We start from the raw sequence: 15,347 nt of genomic DNA on the forward strand, positions 1-15,347 counted from the left end.
TACTACTGTTCGATTTATTTGTTTTGGATAATAAGATTAAAAGAAAAACACAAAAAGTCAGGACGTATTTTTTTTATTTTTGCTGCCTATATTATGACTGATTCTCCAATTAAATATCAAAAGCTTGCCCACGAATATGCTAAGGTAATTGTTGCTTAAAAATAAGTTAATTTCGTATTTATTATTTTACATTTAAACCTGTTTGCTTATCTGCCTGTCTGCCTGTAAGTTTAAATTATTGATTTTAATAATTTTTATTGTATTTGTTTAACATTATTTTTTAATAAAGTATATTTACAGTTGAAAGCGCAGAACCAAGTATTGAAGCAAGCTGTTGTAGAAGTTAAAGGGAAATATGCTGAATTACAAGTAAAACCACAAATAATTAACATGAATGTTATTTACTATTTGATTAATTATTTATCAAGTATTGAATTTTTTTGATTTCTTACAGGACGACCTTCGAAGTAAGGACCAGTCTATTCGAAGATCACAACAAGAACTGGAGAGCTCCACCTTTCGGAGTCAGCAGATGGAAAGAAGAGTTCAGATGTTGCAGTCTGATCTCGAACTAAACAGCAAAAAAACTAGAAATGGAGATGTAACTATATATTTTTTTATATTTGGTGATTTAGAGCCAAGTTTGTTAACTTAATTTAAGATGGACCCAAGTTTTTTTTTCTGTACCAAGGTTTTTATTGTACAATTTATATATATATAATACAAATTTATAAAAGAAATTCTATTTTCTATCAGATACCAAATAACTCCTACTCACCAAATGTTAGTGCAATAAATGAAGACCTAAGTATGAAAATTATAGAAAATGAAACTTTGCATAAAAAGGTAGATAATATATATCATAATTAATAACATACTAAATGTATCAGTAATGAAGAATGTGTGAAGTTTTAAATTGCTTTATAAACTTGAAGAATATGTATTGCCTTATATGTTTTTTATTTGTTAGCACCTGTAGCTGTTTTAATTTTAAAATGTATATCTATAGTATTGATCAATAAATTTTAAATACTTTACTAAAAAACCCTTGTTTTTGAACAGGTTTTTGAATCTGACAGTAAGTTAAGAGCTGTTGAAGAACGATTGAAAGAAGAAATCAACACCGCTAGAAATGAAACTGATGCTATTACCAAGCAATTTACTTCTCTACAGGAAACTCATAAATCTGTAAATATATTTTTGTTTATTTTGATTAATTAGTTTCTAAATTTTGGTTGGTATTTTTAGTAATTAGTAATAAACCATTGGCAATTTTTAGTAGTACTCTTTTTGTACCAAAATATGTTTTAATTAAATTATCTTTAGTTATTCTAATGCTTCATGAGATATTGAGAACAATTATTATTTTTTTTTACAATTTTAGACAAGTGAAAAATTACTTGAAGACAAAGCATTTCTTGAATTAAAATTACACCAAGTTGAACATAAAAACAGCACCAGTTTGTTTGAAACCAAAAAACTGTAAGTTTTCCATTAAATTATACAACAATTTAGTTTTTTTAAAGGCAAAGTCAATAATACACCAAGTTATTAATGAGTGAAACTGTAATTGTTTTATTTATGGGTAAAACCGGTTGTGACTTCCTTACATTTATTAAGAACCAAAAAAATATTAATTTTAATCAATTTTTATAAATATATTATTAAATACTTATGCATGCTTTATTTTATAAATATATTATTAAATATTTATGCATGCTTTATTTAAACATCATTTAAATATTTTTTGTATAGTTATGTTTGGGCCCTATCTAGTCCAATATTATCACTTTTAAATTAATATATATTCAACTTTTTTAAATGGTTTTATTTATTTTTAATAAGTCACGAGGTCATGGGTTCAAATCCTACAATATTTTAAATTAATACTAGAAACTCTGTTTTTTATTGTTTAGGGTTGATGAACTTAATGATTGTAAGGAAAAACTGGAAAAAGCAGTCGAGAAAAACAACGAAACCTGGAATAATGTTGTTGTATTTAACGACAGGGAATCTCAAGTTTACAACAACATTCAAATTAACTCATACAACAAAAGAAATCAGGTTGAAATAAACTCTTTATACATAAAGGGTATATTAATCAATAAAATCAATTTTAACTTGCCTTTAACTAAACCTTGCCTTTAACTAAAAGAGGTTTAACATGATTTATATACACATAAACATGCAACACTTTTATGACTTTTGGCTATATAGTGTGACTTGGATATTGTGATTTCTATTTTTTAATTTAAATAGAATTTTTGTTATTAAACAATTAAATGTGTATATATATATGTTTTTTTTATTTTGTAATTTTTTTTAAAGTATTTACTTATTAATTTTTGTGAACTTTTTTGTTCTTAGATAAAAGCTGGTGAACTAATCAAGCAAGTGATCACTTTATTCGATGATTTCTGTAAATCATTATGTATGTTCCATTATAATGGCAGACAAAGAAATCTGTTGTATCCTATCGATAGCAACCACCATCAACTTTCTCCTACTGTTGACAGAGTAGGAAATCTTTTTATTTTTAAAATTGCCTCTTTTTTCTAAAACTTAGTTAAGATTTTTTTATTTTTGTGCTTTGGTTTATGCAATTTTTATTTATATATCTTAATCCCTGATGGAAGGTTAACATTTGCTAGTTATGCATTGGCTCAGTAAAAGCTCTTACCAATTTTAGCACCTGACTTAAGGGCACTACAGCATAAGAGCAGTGGGGATCAAACCCAGGATTTAATGTTGTAAACCATGTGTTCTGATCACTACACCACGCTCCTGGTTTAACAAATTTGTTAAGACATGATATGTTGTAATGTTTTAAATTGTAATAAATTACCTAATTGGGTATTTAAATGTAAAAAAATTGTAATATAACATATTTATCATTTTGTATTTTCTTTAGTTTTAGTCACAGATTATATTAAAATTTTAATTAATCAAAATTTTTTTAGCTGTCCCACCATTTAATTGATCATGCAGTTTATGTCAAAGCAATGCAGAGTTCTTTAAAGGAATCTCTTTCAGTTATTCCCACCTCTCTCCACTCTGCAGTTAAACTAAGAAATTTTGCTAATGATGTTGAAAAATATGTCAACTACTTTTCCAAACTTAACCCTTATGCAATTGCAAGGTTAGATTTTGTGCGATGCGTTTTTTTATTTTAAATTATTTTAGTTGAAAAATTAATATAGTACTGTTTCAATTAGATTTTTAAAACTTATCGAATTTAAATTTATTAAAGTATGATTTTGCTTTTACTTTAAATTTTCTAACTATTTAAAAAAAACTCTGTTTTAAAAATCTTTAATGGCCATATGTGTTAATTTTTGTTGCTGTGACCAGTTAAAAAATCCCTACAATGGGATTTGAACCAATGACCTTATAAAAATTATGCAGTTTGGCAATATTTAATATTTTTTTTAACTTACAGCATTACGGAAGAATGTGAATTGTCTGTATGTGCCCCAAGTTTACAAACCAAAAATAATCAGTTTCTGCAAAGTTACAAAAAACTTCTTCCATCGTTTGAAAAGTTAAAGACCTACTTTTCCCTGATTGCTTCCTCTGGTAATAAATATTTATACAAAATATTAAATTGTTTTTTTTTTCTATCTGGGTAAATTAAAGTGTTGTAACTGTTTATTTACCTCATCCTATTATGTAAACTATTTTTTTAGCATCTCAACCTTCAAAAATGCCAGTTTCCAATGAAAAACAAACATTCCATATTTTACAACTATCTCTAAATGAACTACATCTTACTTTTACTGGTAAAATACCTATTTTTTTAGACTTAATTGATTTTAATACACATTGCCTAAAAAAATTCTGTATTTTTTATTTTTTACATATTTAAATAACACAATTTCATTTTTTGATAAATTAATAAAGAAATATATACTATCCCATTGGTATATATAGAACATTTGATTGCACACCTTACATGCTGTATTTTGATTGTTGTAATAGTTTAATTATTGTAATAATATATACTTAACTGCAGCAATTAACCTATTAATACAACATATATACCTGTTAATACAACATATATACCCTTTGACACATATACCTGTTAATACGTTGTCCACGAAGCTTTATTATAATTTAATATAGATTTGTCACGAGCATTCAATGGCAAAATTGCATTGGAACAACAGCTTCCAACTACAAGCAAGGAGCCAGCACTTGGTCAAGCGAATGAGTTTTTGTTATCCTCAATGTTGTCTCTTTCCTCTCATTCTTCAAAACTTTCCACATTCATACTGGAAAACATCAGTAAAAAATTTTTTAATTAGTTTTTGGAACGTTCTTGTTTATCAAATAAAAACAATTTTACGTTTATTTTAAATAAAACTTAAATCGCACGTTCTGTTCTTTGATTTTTTCCATAAATTTTTTTATAAGTGAAAATAGTGTAAAAAATATTTTTTTAAAATTGAAAATTTTTTTTAGATTTTTTTACCCAAGACACCACGATATCTCATGTGTCCACTTTAAACTCGATAAACATTCAATCAAATGCATTGGAGTATATGAGCAAGATAGTTGACCCCACTCCACCACCCTCTGTACCTTATGAAGAAGCCCTTTCAAACAGAAAAATTTCTGCTAACAACGACAAAGACAAACTATTTGAACAGGTACTGTGTTTTGATTTATGTAGCAAGGGGTTGGTCATGAGGTTCTGGGTACAATTCCCGCTGCTTCCCTGCTGCAGCTTTCACGAGTAAGGTACAAAAAATGGTACATTCTTCTGCCAAGCAAAATACCGAACATCAGATTAATTACCTCGTAATTATGTTTAATGAAATCCAAACTGCCTAATGCAACTTGAGACTGGGTCAGAAACAATTGTTACTCTTTGTTAAGGTCATAAAGTTGACCTTTCCACATTAAATAATATAAAAAACTTTAATTATGTGTTATTTATGCAAGTTTAAAAAGCCAGCCTTTTTATTATATCGTATTAATCAATGCATTGCTTAAAATTTAGTATGAATTGACTTAAGATCAACCTCAAAAATGCAAATAAATATATTTTATTTCGATTATTCAATTTAGTTGGAAAAAACCACAAAGAAGTTAAGAAGTTTGGAGGAGGAGAAGGAACACTGGATGTTGGAGGCTCAATTACTTCAGATGAAACTCGATAAAAAGGTTACAAATTTAAATAGAAACAAATAGAAATTTTTGGAAAACAAGTATATATTTATTTATTGTAAATTAATTTTTCTGTGGGTAAAAAAAAATTCAAGACATTCTTTTCAAATATTTGTTATTAAGTAAATAATGTGTTTACCAATGTATTGTAGACTGATTTTGAAGGTCACAAAGAAGCAATGAAGCCTGTAAGAGCCTTTAATAAAAGAACGGATAGTCTGTCCTTGCCTACTGATACATCTATGGTAAAAACAATCAATTTTTTATATTCCTTTATTTTGGGTCAAACCACACTAAGTATGTTAATAAAGTAGGTTTATAATAAAACATATTAGTGAAGCATGGTCATTTTTTGTTTTTTATGAAAAAATATTTGATTATAAAGTAGATAATTCAATGCCCATACAAATATGGGTGACATTGTCCTTGGTTTAAAGCTTACAAATTTTTATAAATTGTGATCTATTTAATTCTAACATCTTTCTGGATTGAGTTATATCTTATCTAAAATTTTGTTTATTATAGCTTGGAACAGTTGTTGAGCTTGGTGATATAGAACAAGATCAGGTTTAAATTTTAAATTATGCCTGTAGTGTAGTAATTTAAAGATTAAAGGATTTTAAAGATTAAACTATTGTATTCATTTTTTTTAAATTGGTAACTTTGGCATAACAGAAAATATTGTAAAAACTTTTTATCCTAGTGTTGCAAGGGTATCAATCTAAAATATAGATTTTTATTTTATTTTTTGAACATATTAAACACCATTTTAACCTGTTGTATGATAAGCTGGACTATACTTAATTGCCATTACTGCACTATGATGTCTACTTACTAAATAATAAAATGTTTTGTTTAAGGAAACTTCGTCAATGGAAGATTTAATTAAAGAGCATATGTCAGCTCGTGTTAATCAACTTAGTATTAAAATACAACACATCGAATCTAAAACCTTACATTATGAAGCAGAGGTAAAGTTAATATTTTTTTTTCTAAATACATATATATATATATATATATATGCCAAAACATAAAACATTGCATAGCAACTTGTGTATTTTATTTTAGTGTCGATCCTTACAAAATCATCTTAAAGTTGCCAACAGTAGAAAAAAATCTTTGCAAACTGAATTGGAAAGCGGAAAAGAAACAATATCTCAACTAAGAGTACCTTAAAAAAAATTTTGTTATTGTGTTTTACATTTTTAGCAAGTCATTTTGTGGTTAAAACATGCTAAAATTTACTAATTTATAAATTAACTTTGCTTTTTTAAGGACGAGTTAGCTGTAACGAGAAGAAATTATGATGAACAACTAAGTCTTATGAGTGAACACTTGGCAGCAATGAATGATAAACTTGCCAATCAAAAAGATACAATTGACAATTTAAAAGCTAAGGTATATCTCAATAAAGTTGATCATAAATAGGCTAAGTTTTTACAAAAATATGATCTTTTTTGTTTATTTTAACAGGGGTCCACCAAGGGGCTAAAATTACCAAGTCTCCGTTGATTTTTTACCAATATTCTTAAATTACAAATATGTGCAATCCTTTTTTATGCGTTAGACTCATATATTTTCTGATTTGTTAATAGATTTTAAATGAACCGTATAGAAAATTCTGAATTATTTTATTTTCTAGGTATGTGTGCGTTTTTTTCTTAATTACATATCAACTTTTTGATTGTTTTTTTTTATAAAATGCAAATTTAATGTAATTATTAAATAACACCATCCTTTTTAAACTAGTATATAAACTGTTGTCAAAAACAAATGAAAAAAAATTAATTTGACCAAACTAAACAAAAATAAGTTTCTTTTATAATTATAACTACCCTTGTATGGCATTTTTTAAAGTTTTGATTATTACCATTATCACTAACAATTAATATCTTGCATAGTAACATACCTATAACGTTTAGGTTACATTTTTATCATTAATCCAAGAGTATCTATTAAACTATTTTAAATGTACTTTCAAATTGGCATTACATTATTTTTAATAAATTAGTTAATATAATTCTAGCTAATTTCTCTTTAAATATTAACATATCTTGGTTAATCATGATGTTTTATTGTGTGAAGTGTTAATATTTTCTAACGTGCCAAATGCAAAGAGAACGTTTTGGAACATGCAATTTTAAATGGAAATCAATAAAAACTTCTTAAATTACATGACACTACTAACTGTTGTACATAAGCTAAAGTACTACTCTTATTTGCTTCCCACCCATGCAGCCATTTTGTTGTTTAGCGGAAATCGTTGAAATTCGCTTGAACTTCTGTAGGCATTTATTTTTTCCAGTTTGAAGAAGTTGTTAAAGAAATTCTTGACGTCGTTGTATTTATCAAAGCAACCAGGTTGCAGGGTGTTTAACGCGTCCAGAAGCTCCGCAAACGCAAAGTCGATGTAGGTCAAAACGTTGCCAGCAAGCCATTTATTTTTGCCCAGGTGGGCATTAAACAAATCAAGTTTGCCTGGTAACTGTTTAAAAAAGGCCTCCTTTTTATTTGCGTGATCGGAAGTGTAACAGATTCCGACATAGGACCTCCTTAAATCGCCAACAACTCCTTCCAGCATATCCACTTGCGCCCATTCTTCGGTTGTCGTCGGTACCAAAGCTCCATTTTTCCTTGCGATATGCCTCATTATGGCAAAACTCTCTGTAATTTTTACGCTGTCATCAATGTAGTACGGTAAGTTGGGAAACGCCAAACCCAAATTCGGTTTCACACTCAACCAACTGGATATGTCAAAAGTTGGTGCGTCTCCACACGCATATCTTTTATCTTCAAAGTCGACACCCAAATATTTTAACATATATCGAATTGATTCTGCTAAACCTCGAATGTCCCAATACGCTAGAGTTGGTTTCGACATAATTTAATGCAATTAATTTAAATACGAAGACAAAAATACCTGCTAGAAGATGTAGTAAGAAAAGTAACGGCTACCTAATGACTCAGCAATAACGTTGAGTCACCTATTTTTAACAGTATGTACAAAAAAAGGAAAATTTCTGAACCGTGAACCGTATCAAAGTAACCACCAATTCCACGAACTGAAGAACTATCGTATTTCATTTAAACAGAAAGAAGTCGTGCTTTTACTACGTGTTATAAGCGTTAGCCAACCTGGATATTAAAGGTTAGACATTTAAAACTAAAAGACCTTTTTATTTTACTTACATATGCTAGAATAAAAAATGAATATTTTAAAACTAATGTTTATACATACGTTTTTTTTTTGCAAAAACAGGCGATAACAAAATGTGTTGTGGACAGTAAGTTGCATTGCCACATGTCTGCATGTAATAAAAGAAAGATAGAGATAGCGTAAACGCAATGAAACTGGATTTAATTTGTTTTTTGTTACTATTGGAAAATCTAATCCATTGTATAAATGGAATTGTGGAATTTAAAGAAAGCCCCCAAAGCGAAACCTGGCCAATTGGAAGACCTGATTCCAGATTAAGATGCACCTTGACTCATGAAAACAAAAATACTGGCATTAGTTGGTATAAAGACAATTTACTTATACATCCAAAACCTGACCATTTATTAATTCAGAACCATGAAACTAGTAGCAACAATAATGTGTCAATGTTAAGTTTTGTTTCACTTCTTAAATCTGATGCAGGAAATTATGAATGCAAAGTAAAATTATTGTCAGGAGATATTATTTCTTCTAATGAAGGCGTTATAACAATAACAGGACCACCCACAATTGTCATAGAACCTGTAAACACACAAACAACGTTGCACAATTCAAGTTTTCTAATATATTGCAATGGTAAAGGTTCTCCGTCTATATCTAAAATAAAATGGATGTACATTATGTTTTCTAATGAAAAACAAGTGTACTATAATGTGATAAATGCAAACTCAACTTTAAGAAAAATTCCTGATGTTGATGTTGCTGTTCGGAAAAATGTAACTAGCTATGACATTTGGTGTAATGTTACTAACTCGTTGGGCGAAACACAATCAGAAAAGGCAGTTCTTGATCTAAATCGTAAACCAAATCAGCCTTCAATTACTGATATCACTCAAAACTCCAAAAATGTGACCGTTTTTTGGGATGCTAAATTTAAGGATTTAAACAGATGCTTTGTTAAATTCACTAGCAAAAAAGAGTCTCATTTTTTTGAGATACCTACTCCAACCAAATATTTTATGCTTAACAATCTTACAGAAAACACAAACTACACATGCCAAGTAAAATGTGCAAATTCACTTTTTTACTCAAAATGGAGTACACCTAAAAGTATATCTACATATAGCAACAATTGCAGTCTTTCACTTAACGTTACTGTTATTGGTTCAAAAGTTAGACTGTCTTGGCCAAACACACCTAAAAGTAGTGGGTACGTTGTTGAAATAAAATCCTTAAGCTTGCCTTTCAAAACGTTTTATTACAATACCACAAATTCAAGTGTAATTTTATCTAACCTTGGTTATGGAAAAACCTATAGGGCACGGGTACAGGCAATAGGAAAGATCGACTGTTCTACACTTGACACATTTCAAGATTTTGTTATTCCGCATATTTTGTATCCAAATATAACAAGAATAAAGCTTAAAGTCGCACCCAAGAAATCAGAAGTTTACTTCACCTTGCCAACCATAACAATGCTATGTGAATTGCACTTTATAGATGTCGAAGAAGATTTTAATATTAATTTAAAAAACGACCTGAATTCGGTAAGACAACTATTAAAAATCAACACTAATTACAGTTTGTATATTAAATGCAAAGATAAGAATAATAAAAATTTTTCAAGTCCTGTTACTTTGATTAAAAGTCTGCCAAAAAAACCTGAACGAGTAAATTTAACTATTGACATAGACATATTAAACAATTCGACAGTTAATGTCACATGTTATTATTCTCAAGTAATGAACGAAGACCAAGTTTACTTTAATATCTGCATATCTCTAGACATTGATATATCATTACCCTACTTTCAGTGTTACAAATCCTCCAATATGAGCATTGTCATTAACCCTCCCTACCAGGGGTATGTGTATTCTTCCTTTGTTTCAGCTTGTAACAGAGCGGGTTGTAGTGGTGTAGCGCATAAACCATTTAAGTTACCTGGAGTCAGAACAAAACCTCATACGACAACGAGGAAAAGTGTTTTAGCGAGCTCAACTGAGGCTACACCACATGTACACATCACTATTATAGTGGTAATAGCAGTGGTGTTCTGTGCGTTTGTGGGTTTTATTTTTTTCTGCCTTCGACGAAGAAGAAAACGTCATTCTGATGTCCCACAAACAAATGGTAGACAACGTTGGCAAGTAGACGGGGGTAATTTAGTAAATGATGATCGAAATGGAAATGATTATATTGTTATGTCCCCTGAAGGATCCTTTTCTCTCCTAGGTATATTTGAGGAGCAACTCCGTGAGGTTCTAATCTCGAAGAGTGATCTGGATCTGGGAAAAGTCATCGGAGAGGGGGAATTTGGTCTGGTGTATCAGGGCACATTGAAACTAGAAGAAGGGGGCTCGGAAAAAGTTGCAGTAAAGTCGATCAAGATGGACGAAAGAACAATGGAAGAAAAGGAAGAGTTTGTTAGAGAAGGACTGAGAATGAAAGACTTGGACCACCCGAACGTCATGCCTCTAATAGGAATTTGTTTTACAGATTTGAACAATACAAATAGAAAGATGAGTCCTTTAGTAGTGCTACCGTTTATGGAACACGGTGACATGAAAAGTTATTTATTCACAAGTAGATCTTCCGGTTTTAGTAGTCGGTTTACCGTACTTGCTCTATTGAAACTGGCTTTGGATGTTGCAAAAGGCATGCAGTATTTAGCTGCAAGAAATTTCGTACACAGAGATCTGGCAGCAAGGAATTGCATGCTTGACGGTGAGTACAAAGTTGTTGTATGTGATTTTGGCCTGTCCAGAAAACTTTACTCGAGTAATTATTACCGTCAACACACAATATCGAAACTACCAGTTAAATGGATGGCAATGGAAAGTCTGGGAGACAATATTTTTACCTCCATGACAGATGTATGGGCATTTGGAGTAACCATGTGGGAAATATTTTCTCTTGCACAGGTGCCATACCCTGGTGTGGCAAACCAGGACTTGTACCAACTTTTAAGAAATGGGCTACGCCTATCAAGACCTAAAACATGCCCTAAGGATGTATGGTACAATGTCGTTGATCCGTGCTGGCATGCACAAGTGGCAGATCGGATCACATTTGATGCTTTGGTCGAAACATTATCTAATTTTATTGAGCACCCTGAAGAAGACTTTTTGAAACCCGTTGAAATTTCTTCTGTAAATATTAGCTCAGAAGCTGGGTATGATGAGGTTGTCGAAGTAGCTAAAAAAGAAGACTACAGCATGGCAAAAGGGGGCGTTGACAGAGGTTACAGTATTCCAGCCACAACCACAACTCCATTATTGGAGCAAGATCAGAAGTCTGATTCATCCAGTGTCTTAGATCTATAAGATTACAAATTACACAATTTTTATGTACAATACATTTTTATCATGTAAACCAAATTTTAAATAAAGTTGTCGTTATTTTTTCTGATTATCTTATTTGTGTATGTACCTTTTATTAATTATGTTTTATAAACATGCAACCAATATCTTTTTATTATCTAATGTTAAATTTTAGCCTAGTATAATACGCAAATTGCCTAATTTATTTTCCAATGGTACCAAAAAATGTTACACTATTTACACAGTTTTGTACTGACTACTTTTAATATTATTTTTTTAGCTTTAATATCTTTAAAAAAGTTAGCGCTTATAGTTTAGCCATTGCTTGCTTACTGTTTTTTTTTTGTTAATAATATTTTATCTTGTATATTTTGCATTAGGCTCACTATTTTATATCATAGAGCAACTTGTCTTGACTACGATATTGTTGTGCAGTATTAAACCGATTTCTTATTGCTAAATTTTTTTATTTTCGCTACCATTTATGTATTAAATATCTAATTTTTAATTACCCAAGGTTACTAAGTATTTCATATATTTATTTTTCTAACCATTTTTTAAATGCAATAATTGTGATAATCATGGAATTAATGTTGCCAATATACAATCAGATTTTCTACAATTTTTTAAAGAATATTTTGTTGTTTAGATTTTTTCGCTATATTTCATATACTTTTATTTACTTAACACATCCTGAATATTTATATAACTGTGGTGCTTTTAATACACATTTTGTGATATATTTTAACTAAATAAATAATAACATTTGCAACCTTTTTATTTTGGTAGAAAAGCAGGCACGCCAACGTTCGAAGTAGTATGACAAAAATAAACATGACTTAAAATTTGAAAAACTTTTAAAATAAACGTTGGGTTTTTCGAATTAACTACAATGTTAAAAAATGCACCTTACGTAAACATGAATTGGTTAAAACAAAATGCACAAATTAATCAGGCAGCAATAACTCTTTTTAAAACTTTAAAATTCATCTAAAAACTGCATTTATAAATTTATCAGTCATAAAAACAAATACAAACAAGCAATACAAAAATCATAAAAACCTAAATTAAAATTTGTAGTTATTTATAAAACTTTAAAATTGAAGAAATTAAAAACATAATTATCATGATTTACTTTAAAAACCAAACAATCATAAAATATTTATAAAAATTGCATCTTTCCAAACACAGTGCTTAAGTGCAATAAAAATTCATAAAGTTGGTTTGATGAACAACAGCTTCTTTTTTGTATCAAGCCAATCTATTAAACCGGGAACTGCTTGTGTGATTTTAATAAGCATAAACACATCCACTTCGGCCTGGTGGGCATTTTTGATTGGGTAAGTTGGAAACCATCTTTGATAAACAATCCCCAACTTCTGCGAGTTGGTACATCCATTTTGGTCTTCGGAATCCAAGCTTTTGAGGCCTGGAATTGTGTCTACACAATAGAATTCAGAAAAAATGGAAGCTAACTTGTCAGAAATGTGGGAACGCAGAATACCAAAATCATAATTGTCTCCATTATGTGCAACAAGGCAAACAGGTTGCGCTTGACGTTGAAGAAAATTCGCAATAAGAAGTGCAGTTTTAATGCCGAAGCTTGGTTTTTCGTGACTTGAGATTGAGTCTCTGGTTAACTCACTTATTTGACTTGCATAGGGTTCAATTTCAGCATCTGGATTCATTAACAAGGTCAATTTATCTTTGATCCGAGGCACTCTGTTCACATCACAATTTTTCAAGGTTGTTTGATCGTGTGCAATCATACAAAGCTCTGTCATTTTAACCGGGTGTTTCAGTCCAGTTGTTTCCAAATCGAAGAAAACCAAAGTTTGTGTTTCGTTGGGGCTTTGTTTCAGGCCATTCGAAGAAAGTTGAATAATGTCATTTTCGTGAATTGACATTGCTGGAACTTCAGAGAATTTTTTGCAGCAAAGACTTTCTAAAAATGACTCCCAGTTGCTTGAAACCAGCTCGATTAGGTGTTCATTACGCTGTTCTGTTGTTAAGGTTCCAAGTAAAGTTTTTTCCAAGTACCTGGTGTACAGACTTTCCATTGTGTAGTACACCATATCTAGAATCGTTGCCCCATCTTTTTGAATCATAAACTTAGTGTTGCTGTCACCATGTTTTTCCTTGTTGTCCATCTCTTTGAACGTCCATAGAGAATCAGCGCACAACAAATCAAAACTCTTTGACTCATCGAAAAATATTTTTCCAATATCCCTTTTTACTTTTCGCAACTCAAATTGCAAAATCTGGTAGTCAAGCCGAAAACCATTATGTGAAACCAAACAAACGGGTGGTTTTTGGTGGTTTAAGAAACCACTTATTGAAAAAACAAGATCCTCATCAAAAACCTTTCGTTGGGCATTTTTAGCATCATCTTTTCCAACATTTGATACCACACAAATATGTTTTTCAATTGGGGAACAAGGATTTACACTTAAGAGAAGCCTGTCTACAATTCTTGGCATTGAAGTTGCACTTTGCGTTAAATTGAGTCCCTGTTTGTGAATTGCAATAAGGCTAATTTCACTCACTCGTCCGCTGTTAATTTGATTTGCGTCGATTTTCGTAAATACGAAAGTTTTTATGGCGGAAATATCCTCCTGTCGCGTTTTAAGCTGTAATTTAGTCGGTGTCATAAACAGGGGTCTTTTTGCCATCTTGCTGTTAATTAGACTTACTTACAGATTTAATCACAACTTAATTCAAATACCTAATATCTGTTTTAACGTAATGTTACCCGAAACAAAACAACAACACATTTAACACGAGACTTTTGAAGAAGGTGCATACCCTAACTAGGTACCAAGGTAATATATTTACTGATCATTAGCACGTAACTATTATTGCACAATTTAGAAGTAGGTCGTCAGTCGTCCAAACAATAACTCACCGTAACGTACTAAACGACTGTTTACTTTTTTTTTTGTTTACTTTCGTGATAAAAAACTGGAAAAAAAAGATTGCAACTCTTGCAAAAAATCAATATATATATATATAAAAGCTCGCTGAAAAATCCCACATGGCGCAAAAAATTAATCTCAACTAAACTTAATCAAACAACACATTTCGCGCACGCTTTTACACAACCAAGACATGTCAAACACAAATTTTACAAAACAACTTATAGATTAAAATTCAAAAACAACTTATAGATTAAAATCCACGGCAATTACATTAAACAACAGGAGTTAAAATTATGTTCTAAACATAACTATAGAACGATTACAATATAATTTTTATTAAATATAGTATTTTTAAGTCTAATTAATTTGTTATAAAATGGAAGCTTATGCTTCTCTGTACCTTTTATTATTACACTTATTTGCAAAATGATATTACTTAAATGCATTTCGTTTTCAATGCCTAATTTTATTTGTAATATTTTAGTTATATTGATTTGGGTAGTCATAAAAAAATTTAAATAAATTCTTGATTTCAGATAAGGATAAACATTATTTTTTGCTAAATTTGTTAATCAGTCAACCATCACAACAGCGGATTTTATGATTTTTAGATTTGTTTTGTTTTGATGTGAAAACGTGTTTTTTTATGCGGTTGACTTAAAACAACCAACAGAATACAATAGATATATCAAATAAACATTAATTTATTTTATTTATTATTGTTATGCCGTTATAAGCTTATACTATTAAAAAAAGGTAGTAAAAACGACATTTAAAAAGTAA

The 15,347-nt window shown here is 30.1% G+C and overlaps 4 protein-coding genes across 4 annotated transcripts; 2 read left to right on the plus strand and 2 right to left on the minus strand.

Annotated features, from left to right (window-relative positions):
* Positions 1 to 23: 23 nt before the first annotated feature.
* Positions 24 to 7,336, plus strand: LOC145752692 (protein phosphatase 1 regulatory subunit 21-like). Its single transcript, XM_082569013.1, has 20 exons — positions 24 to 144; positions 301 to 369; positions 455 to 601; positions 757 to 846; positions 1,063 to 1,188; positions 1,385 to 1,482; positions 1,917 to 2,064; positions 2,368 to 2,517; positions 2,961 to 3,139; positions 3,440 to 3,576; positions 3,687 to 3,779; positions 4,123 to 4,284; positions 4,462 to 4,649; positions 5,071 to 5,166; positions 5,322 to 5,414; positions 5,695 to 5,736; positions 6,030 to 6,140; positions 6,238 to 6,336; positions 6,445 to 6,567; positions 6,643 to 7,336. The coding sequence occupies exons 1-20, from the start codon at positions 94 to 96 to the stop codon at positions 6,679 to 6,681; spliced, it is 2,241 nt and encodes a 746-aa protein (XP_082425139.1). The 5' UTR covers positions 24 to 93; the 3' UTR covers positions 6,682 to 7,336.
* LOC145752696 (glutathione S-transferase Mu 3-like) lies at positions 7,058 to 8,149 on the minus strand. The gene has a single exon (XM_082569018.1). The coding sequence runs from the start codon at positions 8,048 to 8,050 to the stop codon at positions 7,385 to 7,387; it is 666 nt and encodes a 221-aa protein (XP_082425144.1). The 5' UTR covers positions 8,051 to 8,149; the 3' UTR covers positions 7,058 to 7,384.
* A 118-nt stretch (positions 8,150 to 8,267) lies between these two features.
* On the plus strand, positions 8,268 to 12,246 carry LOC145751932 (uncharacterized). Its single transcript, XM_082568090.1, has 2 exons — positions 8,268 to 8,317; positions 8,429 to 12,246. Exon 2 carries the CDS (start codon positions 8,515 to 8,517, stop codon positions 11,647 to 11,649), a length of 3,135 nt encoding a protein of 1,044 aa, XP_082424216.1. The 5' UTR covers positions 8,268 to 8,317; positions 8,429 to 8,514; the 3' UTR covers positions 11,650 to 12,246.
* A 263-nt stretch (positions 12,247 to 12,509) lies between these two features.
* LOC145752736 (uncharacterized) lies at positions 12,510 to 14,362 on the minus strand. The gene has a single exon (XM_082569064.1). It carries the CDS (start codon positions 14,316 to 14,318, stop codon positions 12,858 to 12,860), a length of 1,461 nt encoding a protein of 486 aa, XP_082425190.1. The 5' UTR covers positions 14,319 to 14,362; the 3' UTR covers positions 12,510 to 12,857.
* Positions 14,363 to 15,347: the final 985 nt, after the last annotated feature.

Source organism: Corella eumyota, chromosome 5 (assembly GCF_963082875.1).
Source record: "Corella eumyota chromosome 5, kaCorEumy4.1, whole genome shotgun sequence".
Taxonomy (NCBI): domain Eukaryota; kingdom Metazoa; phylum Chordata; class Ascidiacea; order Phlebobranchia; family Corellidae; genus Corella; species Corella eumyota.